This window comes from Oreochromis niloticus, linkage group LG3, assembly GCF_001858045.2.
Source record: "Oreochromis niloticus isolate F11D_XX linkage group LG3, O_niloticus_UMD_NMBU, whole genome shotgun sequence".
Lineage (NCBI taxonomy): Eukaryota > Metazoa > Chordata > Actinopteri > Cichliformes > Cichlidae > Oreochromis > Oreochromis niloticus.
In genome coordinates, this window is record NC_031967.2 from 27,855,762 (window position 1) to 27,879,276 (window position 23,515).

Sequence of the window (23,515 nt, forward strand, 5' to 3'; positions counted from 1 at the left end):
AAACTACAATATTTTCACTACATGCACTTTCCATTATAAGATGTTACAGTGCAGTTGTTTCTTGCTGTATATTAAAGAGTCAGCCAGATTAATCACTGCCCAGAGCTTGTGACCATAAGGATACGAATGCTTATCAAAATGTGAAGTGACACCTTCACTATCAAGCTCAGATCTCTCTTTACTAAAACAGAGCAGCACAGCATCCACATCACTGTCAAGAGCCTGAGATCCTCAACATATTCTAGAAACTTGCTCCCAACCTGGAGCAGGTGAAAACCATGACTTTGAACTTGAAGATGTTAATTCTTATCCCAACACTCACCCAGGAAAACCCCCAGTGCGAGTTAGAGATCACGGTCTGATGAAGCCAGGAGAAAAACATCATCTGCAAAGTGCAGAATCGAGATCCTGAGACCACCACCTTGAATGCAACTAAAAATTCTGTCCATAAATATAATGAACAAAATCTGTGACAAAGGTCAGCTGTGTAGTCCAACAGCAAACAAGCTAACAACGAAACACATAAAACCAGCAGCTATAGCTCACAATTCACCCTATGCAATGTTCAATACCTGCTAGTATGCCATGAAAGTAACAAATAATACTACATCCCTGTCTGTGATTCAAGAGCAAAGATTTTACTGTAGCATAATAAGTTCTCTTTTTCATGTATGACATGTCAACTGATCTAGCATCTCAAAAATTTTATTACTTTCAGCCTGGAAACTTCATCCAGATGATTATTACAGCAATGGAGTCATTCTTCTTCAATGTGACCTAAAGAGCGCTTATTTCCACCTTGAATCCTATGTGATTTTTCAATTTAAGACCCATGTCAAACATTTACTAAATAAAAAATTCTATTTATTAAAACTGGGTGGGACTGGATGCTTTTGACTGGTGTTTGCTGAAACCACACAACATTTGTAAAGCACTAATGAAAGCACACACAGAAAACAATGATGTGACATCATTAGGAGCAAATTGACTAGAAAATGAAAAGAATAGCAAAAAACAAACAAACCAAAAAACAAAAACCCCGTGCGAGACCTGTGGGGTCTGTTCAGGTGTTACACATGTCAGTCTGGAATTTTATATTTCTTGCTATTAATAACCTTGTAAATTGTTTTGGGTAATATTTCTCAACACACTTCTTATTACTGAGTATATTTAGAGTCCATAATGAGCTGTTTGACCAAGAGTTTTGAATACAAACAAAACTTGGTGCGTGGAACATAAATGTGTAACGAGAAAAGGGGAAAGAAACAGAGAAAAGTCTATAACAATGACGTGGACAAGACATAAGAAAACTTATGAAAACTTCTGAAGCAAGATTTGTTTAGAAGAAGCAAATGTAATATGTGGGTGTGTTGTCCTTCATGCAAACAACACTGAGTAAAAATTTACATGTTTGTTTGCACCAGAATAAATGAGGTAGAAAGGTTTGTTATGCTCTGAAGAAAACCACAGTGGCAGTAAAGTGACAATAGCTGTGATTATTTTCCAAAGCCATGAGTGGGAGAAATTATATTTGCATCTTTATTGGTAAGTCAATTTACAGTATCTTCAGTTACACTCATATAATTAATTTTAAACCTTGGGAAAAAACCTCAAAATCATTATTATCATATACAAAAATAATGATAATACTTTGAGTAGTAGCATAGTGTTCTTTTACTTAAATCTTGGTCTACGCAAAGTCTTAAGGCAACATTTTGGACAGAGGTGATTGGAGCAGCTCTAATATAAAAATATATACAAGTCTTAAAAACAACAGTGAGATACTTCAGAACTTGTTGTCACATATGGAATAATAGCTATTCAAGTGAGGATTAATTGGAATTATCAATCAGTGTAGCTTCAGGTGTCTCTCAGACACATTTAGACACAACATGTTTCTGGTTTTATGATTCCTTATTTTTATATTCGCTCCATTAATTAAAGTTTTATTGCTTGTTATATCAACAATCACTCAGCAGAGATGTTGTTGAGTATGCTGTTCCCTTTAAAATTCCCATGTTTACACAATTTCAAACAGTTAAACATGAATATGATATAAATTCTATTTATTATTTGCACAAAAAGATCAAAGTCAAACTCTTTAAATTAACAGGGATTTCCTTCATGATGATATCTAAAGCACTGACAGGTAAGCTTTTTCCTTACTTCTCTCAAAACAATCTTTAAAAAAATAAAGAATAATTCATAATACTAACTGGGTTTTTTATATTAAGGTTATCTTTTCCACAACCTGGCACTGAACCAAAATGCTATCCAGTCCTCGGTTGGTGACAGCGTGGGTATTGCTGGCAAGGCAGTTGATGGGAGAAGAGAATCAAGATATCAGTTAGGGTCCTGCACACTCACCAAGTCAGAATCTGATCCCTGGTGGAGGGTAGACCTGGTAAATGTGTATACAATTGGTGCTGTAATAATAACCAATAGAGCAGAAGTGGAAAACGGACTGGATGGTGCTGAAATCTGGATTGGAAAGTCAGCAGCGATCAATGACGTTGAAAGCATGAGGTGAAACAGCTTGATGCAGACAGATAAAAATACATAAACAATCATTATTTGAGTAGCATATTGTCCCTTTTTATTTTTTTCTTCTTTTTGGCTTTCTCATACACAGATGTGCAGTCATCTCTCATATTCCCAGTGGACAGACATACTACTTTCCATGTAGCTCCATGGAGGGACGCTACGTCACTGTGTTTCTACCAGGAAGTGAAAATGTCCTTAGCATCTGCGAGGTTGAAGTATACTATGGTAATCACATTTCAGCCTGATGCCGATACACAAGTCTGAGGCCTTGATTGTTCAAGTTGTTGTTAGTTTTCCAAATGGCCTACCTCCCAACACAAATTAGTCATTCTTGTTGTTTTGTATGGTTAAAGGTCTTTGAGCCAGAATGACAGCCAAGTGTGGTCTTCAAAATTACTGCACTCTGCACCTTCTGCAACAAATATAATTAACTATTGACAATGATCTAATTTCTCTTTGTGGTTTTCCTTCAAGGATACCCATTACCCAATGTGGCACTCAAAGGAGAAGCTACCCAGTCATCTACACTCTCTGTTGCCACTGCATCCAAAGCCATCGATGGCAGACGGAACTCGTTCTACAGCAATGGGTTCTGTAGCCACACGGCTGAAGACGAGACCAACCCCTGGTGGAGGGTGGACCTGCAGCGAAGCTTTACAATCACTGCTGTAAAAGTCACCAACAGAGGAGACTGCTGTGCTGAAAGACTGGATGGAGCTGAGATCAGAATAGGAAACTCACTGGAGAACAATGGAAACAATAATCCCAGGTAGCTATAAGTGTTTGAATATAAAATTAGTTTTTAAGTATAACTGGAACAGTGATAAGTCAAAAGTTTACAAGATTCATTTTGTCCACCACATAGTGAACTAACGTATAATGAGCGATTTCCCAACCTTATAACTGCAGTGCAATAAATTTAGGATTTTTAAGATCAATATAAACATCGAAATACAGTGAGCTGCAATGTCTTTAAATTGTTGTCTTTTCTCTCCAATTGTTGGTATTTTGTCTTATGTCTTCCTTTTCTTCTTTCCTCTTTTCTCACCCCCAAACTGGGCTGGCCCATCCCTGGGCCTGATTCTGCTGAAGTTTACGCCCCACTAAAAGAAAGTTTTCCCCTCTCACCATTGCAAAGTGGTTATTTGATTGTTAGGGTGATTGCCCAAATACTATAGGGTGCTGAATGAAATGAAATGTGTATACTTGCTGATTTAAAAATCTGATATTCTAAAAAAATCAGATGATATTTTAATTTCCTTTAAAAAACACAACACACATTCCCTAACATGCCTTATGTGTAGTTATTTGTGCTCTGTTGTTATGTTTGCACTGTTGCGATTGTGTTGAAACCTTGCCCTACAATAGACTATAATAGATGGAATACAATAGCCCTTTATTGCCATTGTACATGTACAGCAGAATAAAATATAAATAGTAGACAGCAGAATTAAATAGCAATCAGGAGAAATATATACATCCAAGAGGGATATGTACAAAACAAGAGACCTATATAAAAAAAATAGGAGACACATTAGAGAACAGCAAATTGTTTGGATTAATTAATCAGTAATTATGCAATGTGCAACATTTGCAATAAGGTTAAAGGGTATTTCTCCCATCTGTTCTTTACTCTTTAAATTTTCATGTATTGGTTCTTATAAATACCATAGAGATGTAAATAGCTTACATCGGTCATTAATATCAGTTTGTTGATAAGTCATCTACTTGAAACTAGCAAAGAAACCACTAAAAGCTTCTGTGATTTTTTGGGAAAACCTATGAAAACTTTAAAAGGCTTGAAAATGTACTCTTTTCCTATGTTCTCAGTTACACTCTCTTCTTGAGAAAGTAACTATGTCAACTTAATATTGCCCCCATCCATTGCTGTCAGGTGTGCTTCCATTTCACATATCAATGCGGGTAAAACCTACACATACCAGTGTGACGGAGGCAGCATGGAGGGTCGCTTTGTGAACGTGTTTCTTCCTGGACAGAAGAAGACTCTCACCCTGTGTGAAGTGGAGGTGTATGCTGCCCCAGCAGGTAGAGCTTTAAGTGACTGGATCTGATCTACTGAAAGACATCTGCCTGATACTGATTCATGTCTGTTTTTTCCTTTCAATAATTTAGTCGAACCGCTTCCAAATGTGGCCTTAAACAAACAAACAGTGCAGTCATCAACATGGAATGCAGTTGGGATACCCTTTAAAGGTGTTGATGGGTGCAGAACTGAATTCTGGGGTTATTCATGTTGTACCCACACATCGACACAGCAGAATCCCTGGTGGAGAGTAGACTTATTGGCTGTCTATAAAGTCACTGCTGTCACCATCATCAACAGACAAGACTGTTGTTCTGAAAGACTTCTTGGGGCACAGATCCTGATTGGAGACTCACTGGAGCAGAATGGCAACACAAATTCCAGGTGAGCCACGAGACCGATAATAGAAAGGCTCCAAACACACACGTAGAGGGTGACGTTAACCAGAGCTTGGAGATATTAAATAAACAACTACAGGATATAAACTAAAAAACTCCCAATGTGCGACTTCTGTTATTTCCACCTGAAATATACATGTCATGCATATGACTGTAAAATAGAAACCCCCAAAAAGCACCAACTATTCAATATACAAAACCAAAGAAAGATATGGAACTGAGTGAAAAGGCTGTAAATGTAACTGCTGGATCAGCAGCACCCAAAATCCTAGTGAAAAGGGTCTAGAGGTAAAAGATGATGATGATGATTTCACTTTGATGTTTGTGTAACACCATCAGGTGTGGCATTATGGAATCATTAGCGGGTACACCAACATACACATTCCAGTGTAATGGAATGGAAGGTCGCTACATCAATGTGATCATACCAGGATCTTCAAAACTTCTGACGCTGTGTGAAGTGGAGGTGTTTGCTTCTCTGCCTGGTAAGGCCATAAGATTTCTTTCTAGCACATCTGTTGTGGCCATGATTGCATATATGACTGTTGGAAAATTACTTCCAAACTTAGAAACAGCTTAAACCTTTTAGTGTTTAGTTTAGTGTTTTTTCATTTTCCACTACACACTGGACAAATTGAACTTGTTTCCGGTTTTCAGTCCTCCCTTTTTAACTGGGTGCATAATGCAACGATACAGTTTAACCTGTTAAAAAAAATTAAAAAGAGTCAAACATAGAACAAAACTATTTCTCTCCAGCACCAGAAGCCATCATTCCTTCAACGACTCCTCCACCTCCTCCTAGCCCTCCTCCCACTGTGAGCCTGCAGCTTGGTGGCAGGAACGTGACGGTGGTGGGAGAGAGGCTCTGCTGGTCTGATGCTCTGATGTACTGTAGACGTTATTACTGGGACCTGCTCAGCCTTCACAGCCAACAGGAGCAAAGCGAGTTGGAGCAGCTGCTGGGCCTCATTCCTTTCTCCCTCACAGACCACGTCTGGCTGGGACTGCGCAGGTACCAATAAAATGAGAAAATTAGTGCTTTTAACAACCAAATTAATTAGCAAGAAATAATATAAATTAGCTGATTCTGTTTTCCAGTTATATAGTGCACCTTTGCTGACAACTGTCTTAATGTTAAGTAATAAGTAATCCACAGCTTATGTAGGATTCTCAGCTCAGAGCAAAATGACCACAAAAGAGCCACCTCTAAAAAGACAAACAAACAGAAATTATTGAAGACCACCAAAAGATAAAACAGAATTACTCAAAATGAACAGACAATCAACAAAAATGAGAAGCAACCAGGAGAACATGAAATTAAGAAGATGAAGAAATAGTAGGCAAAACCATACTCCAATCAGGCATAACATTAGGAACACTGACAGGTGAAGCGAATTACACTGATTCTCTCTTCATCATGGCACCTGTTAGTGGGTAGGATACTTTTTAAATATAGTTCTCTCTCTCTCTCTCTCTCTCTCTATATATATATATATTAATATTTTGTCTTGTGTGCTAGCATCTAAGTGTCAGATACCACAACAAACCTTCAGTGAAGTAATCCAACAGCCACCAAAACTTTAAAATTTAACCAGAACCAGAACCAAGATACTACCACAAGAACCAGATCTCAACATAAAATGACAGTGATATCAAAACAGCAATTGAAAACACAAACAACTGCAAGCTCACTCACAGATACACAGAATGCATTGATCCAAACTCCTCTATTGCTCAGATCTAAGCTGGCTGTAAATATTTCAAGGATTCAAGGAGCTTTATTGTCATTCGCATCACATGTTAACATGACTCGGAATGAAATTATGTACACATGGTCCCGGAGTGAAAAGAAACAAAATAATGAAGAAACTGGGGGTTTTTTAAGTAATAAATAAATACTTTGTTTTTTTTGTTTTTTTTGTTTTTTGTTTTTAACAAACAGGAATGACAAGTAATAAAACAATACAGTAAATAATACTTTGCGCTCTACTGTGCGATCTTTTCTACTATATATTCAATAATCATAAATATATGATTAGGAGCTGTGAGATTGATTTGTGTGTATTGTTTTGTTTTGTTTTTTGTTGAGAAGTCCAATATAAATGCAATCTATTTATAACAAACTCTGTTTGTTATTCTGTTTCTTTCAGCAAAGCCTTCAATATAAACCAGTTTTTAAAGCTTTAAATTTAAATAGTGTTCGGTACTCCTATTAAATGTTTGTGTATGTATTTTAGTAGGGATGCACCGATCCCGATACTGGTATCGGGTATCGGGGCCGATACTGTAAAATGTGTGCGTACTCGTACTCGTAAAAGTCAACCGATACCATGAACCGATACTAATGTAGCCCGGATGGGAATTTGGGAGTAGATACTCATAATTCCCATGGACTTGAACGCCACATAAGGTGTTCACAGTTCACAGAAGAGAACGGCATGGAGAGATGCACGAGGTTAGCTGAACCAAAGTGAGAGACTCGGCTAGTTTTACTGAGGTTAACTAGCACAAAAGAGTGTGTGACTAGAAAGCTAACCGTGTGAGAGCTTCGCAACAGAGTGTGGGTGAAGTAACTTTTTGTTTCAACGGTCGCACCACCGTGGAAAACTGTGTTTCCAGCCATGACCGCCGAGGCTAAAGGCTAGCCCGGACTGCTTGGTTGCGCCACGGAGGCAGGACTGTCGGAGAGCTGGACAGTGACTGGCTAACGCGCTGTAGCAGAGACAGCATCGGGTCCGCAGGGAGTGGATTTAGTGTGGGACTGGTGAATGGCGACCTACCGAGCAACGGAACTGTAAGTCAGACTTTTGTGCTCTTACTGGGGAGAAGAGGATTTTTCTCCATCGTCCGGCGTGAGCAGCAAACAGGCCTGCAACAAGTGTGAATGTGAGTGTGTGTGGGGCCCATGTGTGAATATTGTATGTTTAGTGGATTTATATAACGTGTTTTGGAGTGTATATTAGTGAGTCACTTACCAAAAGGTGATAACATAAGTTGGGTTGTTTAATATAATTTGAAAGGGAATTATTTCATTTATACAGTGTATTTCATTTGGTTAAGGAATTGGAATATCATTTGAGTTTAAAAAAGGGATGTGTTGTACAGTATTTCGTCTCTGCCCTTACGTTCAGTAAACGTTTCGTTTGTGTTAAAGAGTTGTGTGGGGTCGTTTCTTTACTACTGGTTAAGTTTAACTTGTGTGTGGTAGAAGTATCGGTTTTTGTACTCGGTATCAGCAAGTACTCAGATCCAAGTATCGGTATCGGATCGGTTTGAAAAAATTGGTATCGTTGCATCCCTATATTTTACGTTTTCTGTGAAATGCGCTTCACCTATTTTGTGTAACACTGGCAATAATGGGGGCGATCGTGGCTCAAGAGTTGGCAGTTTGTCTTGTAATCGGAAGGTTGCCGGTTCGAGCCCCGGCTCGGACAGTCTCGGTCGTTGTGTCCTTGGGCATGACACTTCACCTACTGCCTGCTGGTGATGGCCAGAGGGTGCGATGGCGCGATATGTCACCCTCGCGTCAGTCTGCCCCAGGGCAGCTGTGGCTACAACTGTAGCTTGCATCCACCAGTGTGTAAATGTGAGAGTGAATGAATAGTGGAATTGTAAAGTGCTTTGAGGGTCTGGAAAAGCACTATATAAATGCAATCCATTATTAATATGCTAATGTATTTTCCAATGATTTGTTTCAGGGTCATGATTCATGTTTAAGCTCATGCAGAATAGCTGGAGGCCAGATGCTGTAACCTGTTCTCTTTTCATACACAGTGACAATTTGAATTGTGCAAATTCAGACAATTTCAAAAGATGAGGTCATGAAGTCTCGGGCTGTGTGTCCTTGTATTTGTTTGGATTTAAAAAAACCCCGATAAACCTGCTCATTTCTGATTCATCAGATCCCTCAGAGGAGACGAGTGGTTCTGGATGTCTGGATATTCCATGAATTTCTTAAATTGGCCACAAGATTTTGTTCCTGACAGCTACTCCAGCACCTGTGGAGGCGTGGCCAGCAAGGATCACTTCCTCTGGCAGGACCAGCCCTGTGAGGAGAACCTCAACTTCATCTGCCAATCAGGTTTTACTTACACCACGTTAAAGCTTGTGTGCAATTATTGTGCATTGCCTTAAATTTAACTGTAACTCCTGTTCTTTCAGGTGCTGATGATGCTGTGCAGAGAGTTTATTTCTCCAGCACCAAGGATCCTATAAGTCCTTAGTAAAGGAGAACAATGTACTATCTGATGGAATGGATACAAATACATATATCTGAAACCTTTTTGCACTCCTTTAGTTCTGTAAATTATACTACAGAAAAACTATAAGATGTTTCTGCACACAATACCATGTTTGCCCCTTTTTTTGACTTTATGCTACTATAGCACTGATTTCTATTTAAAATGCTGCTGGCAATTTCATAACTCATGCTCGTAGCAATTGTACCTATGGAAAATGTGTGAGCTTATTACCCTGTAATGTACTCCTCCGGATTTGCAGGGGTTGTGAATTCAGCCACATAAGTAACTCTACACTTTTGTGAAAGCCGTGGTGATGAAATGCAGATGACACCTGAGAAATGTAAAACTACAAATGTCATCAAAGTAATAAAAATTCATTAAAGCAACAGATACAGTTGTATGTTATGAAATTTCCAAAATATGCAGATAGTCTCTGTTCCACCATCCTTACTGTTTTATTTAATTTTAATTATACTTGCTAAACCAAAAGTTCATTCTGTTCATTTGGACGTAGTGTTTCCAGTAGGAAATATTTCATCACTCATCCAGGTAACTTCTTCAGTCTCAGTCTCAGTTCTTCTGTGTTGTGTGGATGGCATATGACAGAAGAGCTAACTCGACAGGCTAGGACTCCGCACCTACAGGCCAGTGAACACTCTTCCAATGATGAGGATGTATCCCAGACAGGGAGGAGGCTGGTTTGAGAAGCGATGCAAGGAGGCCGTTTATGTAAAAAAGGGAAAGACCATCTCTGAATCGAGGAGGGGACCTAAGGGTACATCTTTCACCATCATACAATGCTGCGATTGAAGCCATTCCCCAACTCTCTGTGAATGGTACTCATGACCATTGATCAGTGGTCAATGATCAGCCATCAGTGGTTGTTGATGATTAGTCAGGAGAATTGGCATATTAATGATCAAGGAACTGACCTCACAGCCCATTGTTCCTTCAGTGGGCTGGTTTCAGTCATTATGCAAATGTACTGTTTATAAGATTTGGGGAAACCTGCAGTCAGCTGAGACTGAAGAAGTCACTTGGATGAGTGACGAAACGTTTCTCCCACAAAACGCTACGTCCAGATGAACAGAATCAACCTTTTGGGATTTATTAACCCGGGTGATTGCACTTGGATCAAGACATATACTTGTTAACACAAAATATTTGTGCTACTTCTTTTAAGGGGGGGAATTATCCGATTCACAAGCTAAAAATGATCTGGGGATAAAGCTTATTTTAAAAGGGATAGAAAAAACAAACAAAAAACATGTTTTCAAATTGTTTGTGTATTAGTGTGAACACACATTTGTAAGTTCTCAACATTACAAATACAATGATGTATATACATCAAAATCTTAGTTTTCAATTGTGGATATACAGTGTTGGGGAGTAACGGAATACATGTACCGCCGTTACGTATTTAGAATACAAAATATGAGTAACTGTATTCCGTTACAGTTACCGTTTAAAAAGGTGGTATTCAGAATACAGTTACTTTGTTGAAATAAATGGATTACACGGCGGTACTTCCCTGTTTCATATTGTCGCGGGTCAGGACTGTTTGGGTTTGTTTGACAGCTACGTAATGTTGTTCCAGGCGGCAGCGTTAGGTTGCCATGGTTACAGGGTGACGCTCTCTCTCTGCGTGTTTCCTAGGTGAGAGAGCGCTTTGTTGTTGTTGTTGTTGTGCTAAGCTAAAAGGCAGAATGCTACAGGCATGGCCCTAAAGAATGTAGCATCATGGGCAGTGTAGTCCGTGCTGCAGCGAGAATGGACTGCCATACACGTTATGTGTCTGTGAGCGAGGGAGGGAGAGAAAGGAAAAGTCCGAGCTGTCACGGAGCAAAATCGGGAGCTGGAAGCATGTAAATATAATAATAACCACCGCAGCCAAGAAGAGTGCCTGACGAGCCCAGCTGTAAGTAAGCTATTAAGACTGAACTGTACACTGTGTTCGTATAAATAAGTTCCGTTGGAGCAGCCTTTCAACGCCTCTCTCTGTCTCTGGCAAGCAAAGTTGACCCAGACAACAAAATAAAGCTAGTTTTCGGCTACCAGCCCGACAGGGAACCCACCGTATTAGCCAGAGGTCCCTTTACTACGGTTCGGAGCCGCGGACCTTCAGTATCAGTAATAAATCACAGCAATAGTACATTCACGTAGTTGTAAACAGCACGATAATATATTAAGTAATCCAAAGTATTCAGAATACGTTACTCTCATTGAGTAACGTAACGGAATACGTTACAGAATACATTTTGGGGCATGTATTCAGTATTCTGTAATGGAATACATTTTAAAAGTAACCTTCCCAACACTGTGGATATAGCACACAACATGCTATCAATATATCACACTGATCAAAAATATAAACGCAACATTTTTGTTTTTGCTCCCATTTTTCATGAGCTGAACTTAAAGATCTGAAACTTTTTCTACAGACACAAAGGACCCGTTACTATCAAATACTGTTCACAAATCTGTCTAAATCTGTGTTAGTGAGAACTTCTCCTTTGCCGAGATAATCCTTCCCACCTCACAGGTGTGGCATGTCAAGGTGCTGATTACACAGCATGAATATTGCACAGGTGTGCCTTAGGCTACGTTCACACTGCAGGTCTTAATGCTCAATTCCGATTTTTTGATCAAATCCGATTTTTTTGTCTGCTTGTTCACACTACAAATAAAATGTGACAGCAAACGCGCTCTAGTGTGAACGCTCAAAGCGGCCCGCATGCTCAAAAGAAGACGTCACACACAACGCGCTCTGTTTAGACCCAGACCAAACAGTATTGTTTGACTGTTTCAGACTTTATGTTTCCCAATTTTGCTTTAAGTTATAAAGTTATTTTGTTATTTACATTTGGCCTAATAATGATCCTTATTGCTGTTTTAGAGAGGAGCGGTGCTTCAAAGGATAGTTGCAGATTTCTGACAGAATCTGCAGATTGTACAGTACAAATAAAATGTTCACGTTTCTCCAACGTTGTCTTCCCAACAGTTTCACTAACATCTACACTGGATGGCCAGGAAGCGTTCGCGATGTCTTCTCGGGCGCTTCTCCGGCGCTGATAATTGGCGTCTGTCTTGTGTCAGTGAAGTAAAAGACGGATTTCATGTGACATGACCGTTCAAACAGCAGTCGCTTTCTAAAACATCAGATATGTATCGGATTCAGTACCACATACGAAAGTGACCCAGATCGGATTTGAAAATATTGGATTTGTGTTGTTCACACTGTCATACCATGATCGGATATGGGTCGCATAGGGTCAAAAAAGTCGGATTTGATCCGCTTTCGCCTGCAGTGTGAACGTAGCCTTAGACTGCCCACAGTAAAAGGCCACTCTGAAATATGCAGTTTGATCACACAGCACAATGCTACAGTCAGTATCTGGTGTGGCCACCATTTGCCTCACACAGTGCAACACATCTCCATTCGAGGCAAATGGTGTGAAGTGGGCATAGAGCTGATCAGGTTGTTGATTGTGGGCTGTGGAATGTTGGTCCACTCTTCTTCAATACTTGTGCAAAGTTACTGAATATTGGCAGGAACTGGAAGACACTGTCATATACGCCAAGCCGAGCATCCCAAACATGCTCAATGGGTGACATGTCTGGTGAGTATGCTGGCAATGCAAGAACTGGGATGTTTTCAGCTTCCAAGGAATTGTGTACAGATCCTTGCAATATGGGGCCGTGCATTATCATGCTGTAACATGAGGTTATGGTCATGGATAAATGGCACAACAATGGTCCTCAGGATCTCAACACGGTATCTCTGTGCATTCAAAATGGCAACAACAAAATGCACTCGTGTTCATTGTCCATAACGCCACCGCCACCACGGGCCACTCAATCCACAATGTTGACGTCAGCAAACCGCTCACCTACACAACGCCACACAAGCTGTCTGCCATCTGCCCTAAACAGTAAAAACATCTATCAACGGAACACCTCTCCAACATGCCAGACGCCATCGAATGTGAGCATTTGCCCACTCAAGTTGGTTTCAGTGACGAACTGCAGTCAGGTCCAGACCCCGATGAGGATGACGAGGATGCAGATGAGCTTCCCTGAGACGGTTTCTGACAGTTTTTGCAGAAATTCTTTGGTTATGCAAACCGATTGTTGCTGCAGCTGTCCGGGTGGCTGGTCTCCACCTGGTCGACCTTCCTGGAGGTGAACATGCTGATGTGGAGGTCCTGGGCTGGTGTGGTTACATGTGGTCTGTGATTGTAAGGCCGGTTGGATGTACTGCCAAATTCTCTGAAACGCATTTGAAGATGGCTTATGGCAGAGAAATGAACATTCATTTCACAGGCAACAGTTCTGGTAGACATTCCTGCAGTCAGCATGCCAATTGCATGCTCCCTCAAAAGCTGCGACATCTGTAGCATTGTGCTGTGTGATCAAACTGCATATTTCAGAGTGGCCTTTTATTCTGGGCAGTCTAAGGCACACATGTTCAATATTCATGCTGTGTAATCAGCACCTTGACATGCCACACCTGTGAGGTGGGATGGATTATCTCGGCAAAGGAGAAGTTCTCACTAACACAGATTTAGACAGATTTGTGAACAGTATTTGGTAGTAACGGGTCCTTTGTGCCTGTAGAAAATGTTTCAGATCTTTAAGTTCAGCTCATGAAAAATGGGAGCAAAAACAAAAGTGTTGCGTTTATATTTTTGTTCAGTGTATATGCCATCACAGCATGATTCAGGTCGTAGTGGTAAAGGTAAGAGGAATGTATTTTTTTATACCACTTTGAGATGAACAGATTCATAGTATGGTAATCATTTTGTAAACTTGTGTCATGAAACTGCTGTTTGGGAAGAATTCAAATGCTTAAAAAAGGAAATATAAAATACCAGAAATAAAATGAAAATGGTTAAACATTAATCTGTGCAAACTTGCAAAGGAACGTTTTGCTGGGATAAGGGTGATTTTAGTACGCGTGCCTTGTCTTTCATACAAACATGAAAGACAAGGCACAAAAAATTTACATACTCTCCTGTATCAGAACAAGTAAAGGAGTATAGTATGTGATTGGCAAAGCTTGAAAGAAAATTACAGAAGGCATAAGTAAGTCTGCTTGCCAGTTGGAGAGTACCTGTAAATAGTGTTCTTCATTTAATTTCATACTAATTTAGACGTGGATTCTTTTGAGAGCCATGAGTTTAAGTCATATTTGGAGCTTCATTGGTGAGTCAAATTACTGAATTCATCTAACAAAAATGATTTGCCATTTTTTTACATTCAAAATCAGTCATATCCAACAGCTGTAAAGAAAAAAAAAAACAGTGCAAGATTTCCTTTTAACTACTTGGATCATTTCTTTAGAATACCTCTTGAAGACAGAGGTGGTGAGAGCAGCTCCTGTGAGCAGTAAAGACCATGCTTTAAATCAAGCCTTTTCCACATATTCAATGTAGTTCAAGAAAAAAATTAAAATGGATACTACTTAATGTTCACATCACTAATGTCTATGTAATTTCTGAGAAAATAAAACTCTTTCACAGATTTCAGATTCACAGATTTTTTCCTTAGAACCTAACTAATAATTTTTTGCAGAAACCACAGATATACAGTCCAATTTTTTATAACTCTTTTAGTGGCAATATATAACTTTGTGTTATGTGTTTTTAATGCTAAATTATTAATAACAACAATGTTTCTAAATAAATTTTATTTATTTATTTTTTTAATTTTTTATTTTTCCATTGACATTCAGAAACAGACATTCACAGCATTTACATTACATGAGAATACTTCTTGCATTTGTTGTCTGCCCTTGTTGCCAAAATAGTATTTTAATTTATATCCAGGTTATAAGAAGAGAGAAAAACTTACAGCCATAGCAACAATTGAAACAAACAGGCAAAAAAGAAAAGAAAACAAAAGAACAAAAAAAAAAACAAACAAAAAAGACAAAACAAAACAAAAAAAAAAAACTATGTACTGATAGGGAGTGATCTTACTCTTGCATACTCTCATACATCATAACTACTAGTTTGTGAAAATAAAATCTGGCCTATGAGGCGTGACATATTTGACCCAGTTTTCCCAATATGATGTAAATTTATCCAATTTGTGATTAACAAAAGCTGTTATCTTTTCCATTTTATAGATGTCCATTGTGATGTCCATCCATATATTTATAGTTGGGCTCTCCGGTGATAACCATTTTCTGGTAATACCCTTTTTACCGGCCATCAGCAAAATATTTACTAAATGTTTATCACTTTTCGGCCATTCCTGAGGTACATGTCCAAAAAACATAGTCTTACTCTCAAAGGGTATTTCACATTTGAAGATATACTGTAGAGCGTTGTGTATTTCTCTCCAATAGTCCCTCAAAACAGAGCAATCCCAGAAAATATGGTAGTGGTTTGCACTTTGGTTTCCACAGTTTCTCCAGCAGACAGGGGAGTTATTATCATAGTGAGACTTCTGGGAGGGTGTTATAAAGTACCTAATTAGGCTCTTCCAGCCGAATTCCCTCCATTTTTGGGAGCTTGTACACATCCATTGATACCTCCATATTGCTGTCCATTCTTCCTCAGATATACTTATCGCTCCTTCCTTCTCCCATTTTATTTTAATATATGAAGTTGAATGTGATGTCAAGTCCAAAAGACCCTTATACAGACATGAACCAATTCTATCAATAGTTTCTGAATTATAGCTTTTTATAAACAAATTGATCAAACGTGTGCCTGTCTTTGTCGCATTTTTCGTCTTCGTATCAACATAATGCCGTAGCTGCAAATATCGGTAGAAATCTTGTTTTTCTAATAAATATGTCCTTTTAAGCGTTTCAAAACTGAGCAATTTTCCATCTTTCATTATACTACATAGGTCTGTTATACCCTTAGCTATCCAATCCTTGAATCTAGAGTCCAATTTATTAGGTATGAACTCTGAGTCATAAGCACACCATTTAAGAGCTATAATGTTGGCTTCTAGTTTATGTTCCTTTATAACAGTTTTCCATGTTTTAAGGGTCCGTTTCACCCATGGGTTATCCATGTTATTTATGTAAGTTTGTAAATTATTATCAGCTAGAATTGCCTGGATGGGAATGGGCAGCATTTTTTCCTCAAGGTTTTTCCATTGGGCAGTGTATGACGGGTTACACCAGCATATCACTGCTCTCATCTGCACTGCAAAATAGTAATATCTGAAATAAGGCAAGCCCCATCCTCCCTTTTGCTTAGCCAGCTGTAAAGTTTTGAGGCGAACCCTTGGTCTTTTACCTTGCCATATATACCTAGATAACATTTTGTCCCACTCGTTAAACTGATTTTGGTTAATCTCTATTGGTAGGGTTTGAAATAAATATAAGAATCTTGGCAATATATTCATTTTAATAGAGTCAATTCTTGAGCTAAGGTTAAAGAAAGGAATTAAATTCCATCTTGCTATGTCGTCCTTTATTTTTTTATGTATCGGTAAATAATTCTGTTCAAATAATTTTGTAAGATCTTTTGATAGGTTGATGCCTAGGTATTTAAACGACTCTGTTTGCCATGCCAAGGGGTAACTACTTCTTATTTCGTCTGATGGGCTATAATTATATGAGAGTAGCTGGGTTTTCTAAATAAATTTTAAATTTTAATTATATATAACTTATCCTTTATTTAAAAAATATTAATGTGAAGTCAACTAAATTTCCATATAAAATACAATATACATTTTTTTGTACAGTGAATCGCTACCTTATCATGGTGCAGCGATCTGCGTGTCCCAGGGATTCCAGCAGCTATGTTGTCAGGAGGTTGTTGCTGCCTGGTAGGGTTTACCATGGCAAATTTGTCCTGGGTGAGGGGCTACACAAAGAGCAATTCAAAAGACCCTCATGTGTACACAACAGGCAAGGGTGGAGACCCTGGCAGACCTATCTCTAGCTACCAAAGCTGGCGACTGGGACATGGAACATCACCTCTCTGGTGAGGTAGGAGCCTGGCTAGTGTGTGAGGTTGAGAGGTAATGGCTAGATATAATCCAGCTCACCTCAACACATGGCTTGAGCTCTGGAACCAGTCTACTGCAGAGGGGCTGGAGTCTGCCCTAGTCTGGAGTTGCCCTTGGTGAGAGGCGGTAGGCTGGGATGGGTATCTTGGTATCCCTCCGGCTTGCTATCTGTACACTGGAGTTTTTCCCAGTAAACAAGAGGCTTTGTTCTCTGTGCCTTCAGGTCAGAGAATGAGTCCTGACGTCTGCATGTTTGTATCGAACGGTAGTTCAGAGTAGTAGAGAGTCCATGGGTGGGGTGTTTGCCCCCTCAAGAATATTTGAGAGGGCAAAGTGTGGGAGTTTGCCCAACCAGTCTACATGTGTTTTGTGGACTTGGAGAAGTAATTTAACCCTTGGAGTGTTAATGCGAACAGAAACTTTTGTGCTAGTGCAAGCAGCTATTAAATCTGACACTCTGAGATTTGGACTAATAATTTAATCTATTTATTTATGTATTTATTTGCCATTAAGGTCAACTTCTTTAAGGTCAAGGTCAAGGTCAAATTTATTTATATAGCACATTTCCAGACAGACGATGCTGCACAAAGTGCTTAACAATATAAAAATGCCATTAAAAAGAGACAATGTAAAACAATAATAACAATATAAAACAATGATAGGACAATAAAAAAATTAAAACAATAACTAAGACTATTAAAATAAGACCAAAATGCTTGGGTCATAGTGTGTTAAAAGCCAGGGCATAAAAATGTGTCTTTAGTAGTGATTTAAATTGATCAAGTGTTTGTGCAGAACTAATATAAATTTAGGGGGAGACTATTCCAAAGTCTGGGACCTGCCACAGAGAAGGCTCTATCGCCACGAGATTTGAGACTAATCTGTGGAATGGATAGCATTAATTTTGTGCTAGAGCTCATGGTTTTTCCTGGAGCATAAACAGAAAGGAGCTCAGACAGGTAAGAAGGGGCTCGGGTGTTAAGCGACTTAAAAACAAAAAGTAAAAGTTTAAATTGGATCCTGTAGGAGACAGGAAGCCAGTGTAGAGAAGCTAAAACTGGGGTTACAGTGGCTTGCAAAAGTATTCGGCCCCCTTAAACTTTCCCACATTTTGTCACTTTACAGCCACAAACATGAACCAATTTTATTGGAATTCCACATGAAAGACCAATACAAAGTGGTGTACACGTGAGAAGTGGAACAAAATTCATACATGATTCCAAACATTTTTTACAAATAAATAACTGAAAAGTGAGGTGTGCATAATTATTCAGCCCCCTGAGTCAATACTTTGTAGAACCACCTTTTGCTGCAATTACAGCTGCCAGTCTTTTAGGGCATGTCTCTACCAGCTTTGCACATCTAGAGACTGAAATCTTTGCCCATTCTTCTTTGCAAAACAGCTCCAGCTCAGTCAGATTAGATGGACAGCGTTTGTGAACAGCAGTTTTCAGATCTTGCCACAGATTCTCGATTGGATTTAGATCTGGACTTTGACCGGGTCATTCTAACACATGGATATGTTTTGTTTTAAACCATTCCATTGTTGCCCTGGCTTTATGTTTAGGGTCATTGTCCTGCTGGAAGGTGAACCTCCGCCCCAGTCTCAAGTCTTTTGCAGACTCCAAGAGGTTTTCTTCCAAGATTGCCCTGTATTTGGCTCCATCCATCTTCCCATCAACTCTGACCAGCTTCCCTGTCCCTGCTGAAGAGAAGCACCCCCAGAGCATGATGCTGCCACCACCACATTTGACAGTGGGGATGGTGTGTTCAGAGTGATGTGCAATGTTAGCTTTCCGCCACACATAGCGTTTTGCATTTTGGCCAAAAAGTTCCATTTTGGTCTCATCTGACCAGAGCACCTTCTTCCACATGTTTGCTGTGTTCCCCACAAGGCTTGTGGCAAACTGCAAACGGGACTTCTTATGGTTTTCTTTTAACAATGGCTTTCTTCTTGCCACTCTTCCATAAAGGCCAACTTTGTGCATTGCACGACTAATAGTTGTCCTATGGACAGATTCCCCCACCTGAGCTGTAGATCTCTGCAGCTCGTCCAGAGTCACCATGGGCCTCTTGGCTGCATTTCTGATCAGCGCTCTCCTTGTTTGGCCTTTGAGTTTAGGTGGACGGCCTTGTCTTGGTAGGTTTACAGTTGTGCCATACTCCTTCCATTTCTGAATGATCGCTTGAACAGTGCTCTGTGGGATGTTCAAGGCTTGGGAAATCTTTTTGTAGTCTAAGCCTGCTTTAAATTTCTCAATAACTTTATCCCTGACCTGTCTGGTGTGTTCTTTGGACTTCATGGTGTTGTTGCTCCCAATATTCTCTTAGACAACCTCTGAGGCCGTCACAGAGCAGCTGTATTTGTACTGACATTAGGTTACACACAGGTGCACTCGATTTAGTCATTAACACTCATCAGGCAATGTCTATGGGCAACTGACTGCACTCAGACCAAAGGGGGCTGAATAATTACGCACACCCCACTTTTCAGTTATTTATTTGTAAAAAATGTTTGGAATCATGTATGATTTTCATTCCACTTCTCAAGTGTACACAACTTTGTATTAGTCTTTAACACAGAATTCCAATAAAATTGATTCATGTTTGTGGCTGTAATGTGTAATGTGTAAGTTCAAGGGGGCCGAATACTTTTGCAAGCCACTGTATGTGCTCTCTCCGTTTGGTACCAGTTAGCAGGCAAGCAGCTGCATTTTGGACCATCTGAAGACAATGAATGGAGGGCTGGTCAAGACCAACATACAATGAATTGCAGTAGTCCAACCTGCAAGTAAGGAAGAGGTGAATAACACGTTCAAAGACGTTAGCCGGGAGGTATGGCTTTACCTTGGCTAGCTGTCTTAACTGAAAGAAGCAGGACTGGATTACTGCACTCACCTGCTTATTCAATTTAAAAGAACCGTCAAGGTAGGCACCGAGGGTTTTTACATGTGTTTTACAATAGGAGGAAAAGGGGCCCAGAGTGCTATCGATGTGATTATTGACAAAGTTGCCGAAAATGACAACTTCAGTTTTATTTTCAGTTAGCTTTAGAAAGTTTAATGACATCCACTGTTTGATGTCGTCAAGGCAGCGTAATAAGAGCTGGGGACAGTCTGACCCTGCTTTTAAAGGCAGATAAATCTGCAAATCATCAGCGAAACAGTGGAATGAAATGTTGTACCGCAAGAAGATGGAACCCAATTGCAACAAATACAGTGCGAACAGGGCAGGACGCAAGGTAGGTACACCGTATTTAAGAGGGGCTATTTTGGAGCTATGGGGGCCCATATTAACGTAAAAAGACCTTCCTCACAAGTAGGACCGAAACCACTATAGGGCAGATCCCTTTAGGGCAGCATGAAATTCTAGCCGTGATAACAGGATGTCATGGTCAACCGTGTCAAAAGCTGCTGTCAGGTCCAACAATAAAAGGGCAGCGGGGCTGCTAGAGTTAAAAGAATATCATTAAAAATCATTAAAAGTGCTGTCTCAGTGCTATGTAATGATTAAAAACCAGATTGACATTTTTCAGAAATCATGTTAAAATCAAGGTGGGCCTGCAACTGCAAGTAGACCATTTTCTCCAAAACTTTAGACAGAAAAGGAAGCTTTGAGATTGGCCTGTAATTGGACAGAACAGTTGGGTCCAGGTTATGTTTTTTAAGAAGAGGCTGAACTATAGCTTGTTTAAAGCATGATAGACACAGCCTGTAGCAAGGGACGTATTAATTAATCTCAGGATAAAAGGCCCAACAGTATTAAAAGTGTTTTTAAGCAAACTTGGGGGGAGACAATCAGAGGGGCAGTGTGATGATCTTAGGTTACAAACTACCGCAGTCAAGTCATTCAGGGAGACAGGATCAAACTGTTCTAAGACAGCTGAGCACATAGGAGAAAGACTAGGATCTGAGGCAGCAGTTGACAAGACACGGGCCCTAATGGATAGAACCTTGTTGTTAAAAAATACTAAAAAATCATCACAAATACTTGGTGAACAAATGACTCCGGCATAATCACGTGAACTAAGAAAATGATTAAGGACATTAAAATGTACCTGCGGCCTGTGACTGTTTACTGACACTAAGTTTGAGACAAACTGTGTCTTTGCAGTTTTTACAGCTTCTTGGTAACGTGCAATCTGTCCTTTTTCCATCTCCTTTTGGCGTGCACAGTCCTAAACGGAGCAATCAAGTCCAAAATATCAGTGCAGGTAGAATGAAGAATGTCCGAACGGTCCTTGACACTTTTACAGTTGGAGTTCATTGTTCCAGAGTCCATAAAGGCAGCAGAAAAAGCGGGCACTGTTAGAGCATTAAGCGCTCGCTTTTTGTACGCTGGGGAGCACGGCTTATCTACCGAGCAGGGCAGTGTTAGAGTGAACAACACAGGAAAATGATTGGAGATGCGCAACTCATTTCCGTGATGCACAAATCCAGCCCGTGGGAAAGCACCAAGTCTAGTGTGTGACATTTTTCATGCGTGGGACCGGTAACCCACTGGGTCAAGTTAAAAGAGTCAATAATATTTAAAAAGTCCTTGACCAGAAGTTTAGAATCACAGCAGACATGGATGTTAAAATCACCAAGGTTTAAAAAACTGTTGAATTTAAGAACAATTCCAGCCATAAAATCTGAAAACTCTTTGATAAAATCCTTATTAAACTTGGGAGGACGGTATATAAGGGCACACAGCAAAGGCGCAGCAGAGCTCAGGTGTAACTCAAACAGCTGGAGTTCAAAACTAGAAAATGAATCGTGCTGTAGTTTTTGATGGCAATGAAATCATGTGTTGAACAGGGTGGCTAAGCCTCCCCCCCACCAGAGGTCTGAGGGAGGCTGAAGAATGAGCAATCAGAAGGAACCAGTTCCGAAAAAGCTGCAGACTCACCGGGTTGAAGCCATGTTTCTGTCAGAAACAGAAAGTCCAGCTGTTGTGACTTTAGGAAGTCGTTTAATACAAAACGTCTTGTTTGCTAAAGATCGTAAATTTAGTAGAGCCATTTGAAGGGTGTAGATCCTAACATCTGATGCTCCAGCTCGGTTAAGCATGCAAAGATTTCTGTGGTCCACACCGCATCCACGGGTACGAGGCTGAGGCCGCTTAGGGAAATAAAATGCTCAGTGCGGGGGATCAAGTGTTGTGGGAGCTCTAGGGACAACAGGCAGGATCCATCTAAAGATGAACTCTGCTGGTCCAGTAGTTCCACGGGAAGCACGGAGAAGAGCTCTGACTTTGATGAGTGTACCACCCCACTTTCATCGTTTCCTCGGGCGCTTCTTCCAGGAAGTGGTGTAGGAGTGTCGGCACGGATAGGCCGGAATACGGGGCTCAAAAAGTGGTGGAGGAGGGAGGCCCATAATCATCTCCTGTCGCCGTTTGTTTAAGAGCCAGATCATACGATGCTTTGATTTCTAAAAGTGGGGCGATCAAGGCTCAAGAGTTGGCAGTTTGTCTTGTAATCGGAAGGTTGCTGGTTTGAGCTCCGGCTCCGACAGTCTCGGTGGTTGTGTTCTTGGGAGTAGTAATATACCTACAGCTTTTTTGCCCCCCCCCTTTTATCTTATCTTATCATGTCAGAGGCCAACTGAAACTGTGTCCAACTGAACCTCCAAAGGTTTTTCCTTTAGCTTACACCCCCACACCTTTATCTCTACAGGCAGACAATTACACCTCCTACCTGTACCTCTATAGTTTCCACCTTTCTTCTTTACATCCTACCCTTTTTATCTTATCTTATCATGTCAGAGGTCAACTGAAACAAGCCCCTCCTATATAAAAACACCCTAATCAGACACCCTAACCCTTTACATCGACCCTTGAGAGCATAACACTTCGTTCATCAGCACGGGCAGCAAACCTAACAGCGTTCTTGTTAACATGGACAACATATATGGTAAGTAAAACAAGACTATTAATGGATTCTTAAATTTATACATCAGTATATCATAAAATATTCAAACTGTTTTCTAAACAAAAGCCTGATTTTTAGGAACTCAGCACAACGGGACACCCCACGTTCCACTTACACAAGGTTTGTGTTTCTTCTTCTTTTTTAAAAACAGTCATCATCTCACACAAAACAGTTTGTGCCTCATTGTTTTAGAAGCAATCTTACCTGTTTCACACATAGTAACATTAAAATGTGTATTTCTCTTTCTTTCTACAGGATCACAAAGCTATATTGGGCAAACGACACCTCTAAAAAACACAAGGCAAATACAGTGTTACACATGTTTTAAATATGTGTGTGTGTTTTGTTTAAATCTTGTATTAACTGTGCTTACCCCCCCGGGTACAGGTTCAATAAG

At 40.0% G+C, this 23,515-nt stretch overlaps 1 protein-coding gene and 1 long non-coding RNA gene across 2 annotated transcripts; one reads left to right on the forward strand and one right to left on the reverse strand.

The window, feature by feature from the left end:
• Window positions 1-1,472: 1,472 nt before the first annotated feature.
• LOC102081283 (uncharacterized) lies at window positions 1,473-9,610 on the forward strand. The gene is made up of 11 exons (XM_025906037.1): window positions 1,473-1,545; window positions 2,114-2,149; window positions 2,235-2,526; window positions 2,633-2,769; window positions 3,019-3,313; window positions 4,439-4,590; window positions 4,678-4,972; window positions 5,326-5,471; window positions 5,743-5,998; window positions 8,889-9,067; window positions 9,148-9,610. Exons 1-11 carry the CDS (start codon window positions 1,512-1,514, stop codon window positions 9,207-9,209), a joined length of 1,884 nt encoding a protein of 627 aa, XP_025761822.1. The 5' UTR covers window positions 1,473-1,511; the 3' UTR covers window positions 9,210-9,610.
• LOC112846497 (uncharacterized) lies at window positions 5,855-6,391 on the reverse strand. The gene is made up of 3 exons (XR_003219504.1): window positions 6,339-6,391; window positions 6,098-6,192; window positions 5,855-5,990 (listed from the first exon to the last, which is right to left on the reverse strand). It is a non-coding gene; the product is annotated as an uncharacterized LOC112846497 (long non-coding RNA).
• Window positions 9,611-23,515: the final 13,905 nt, after the last annotated feature.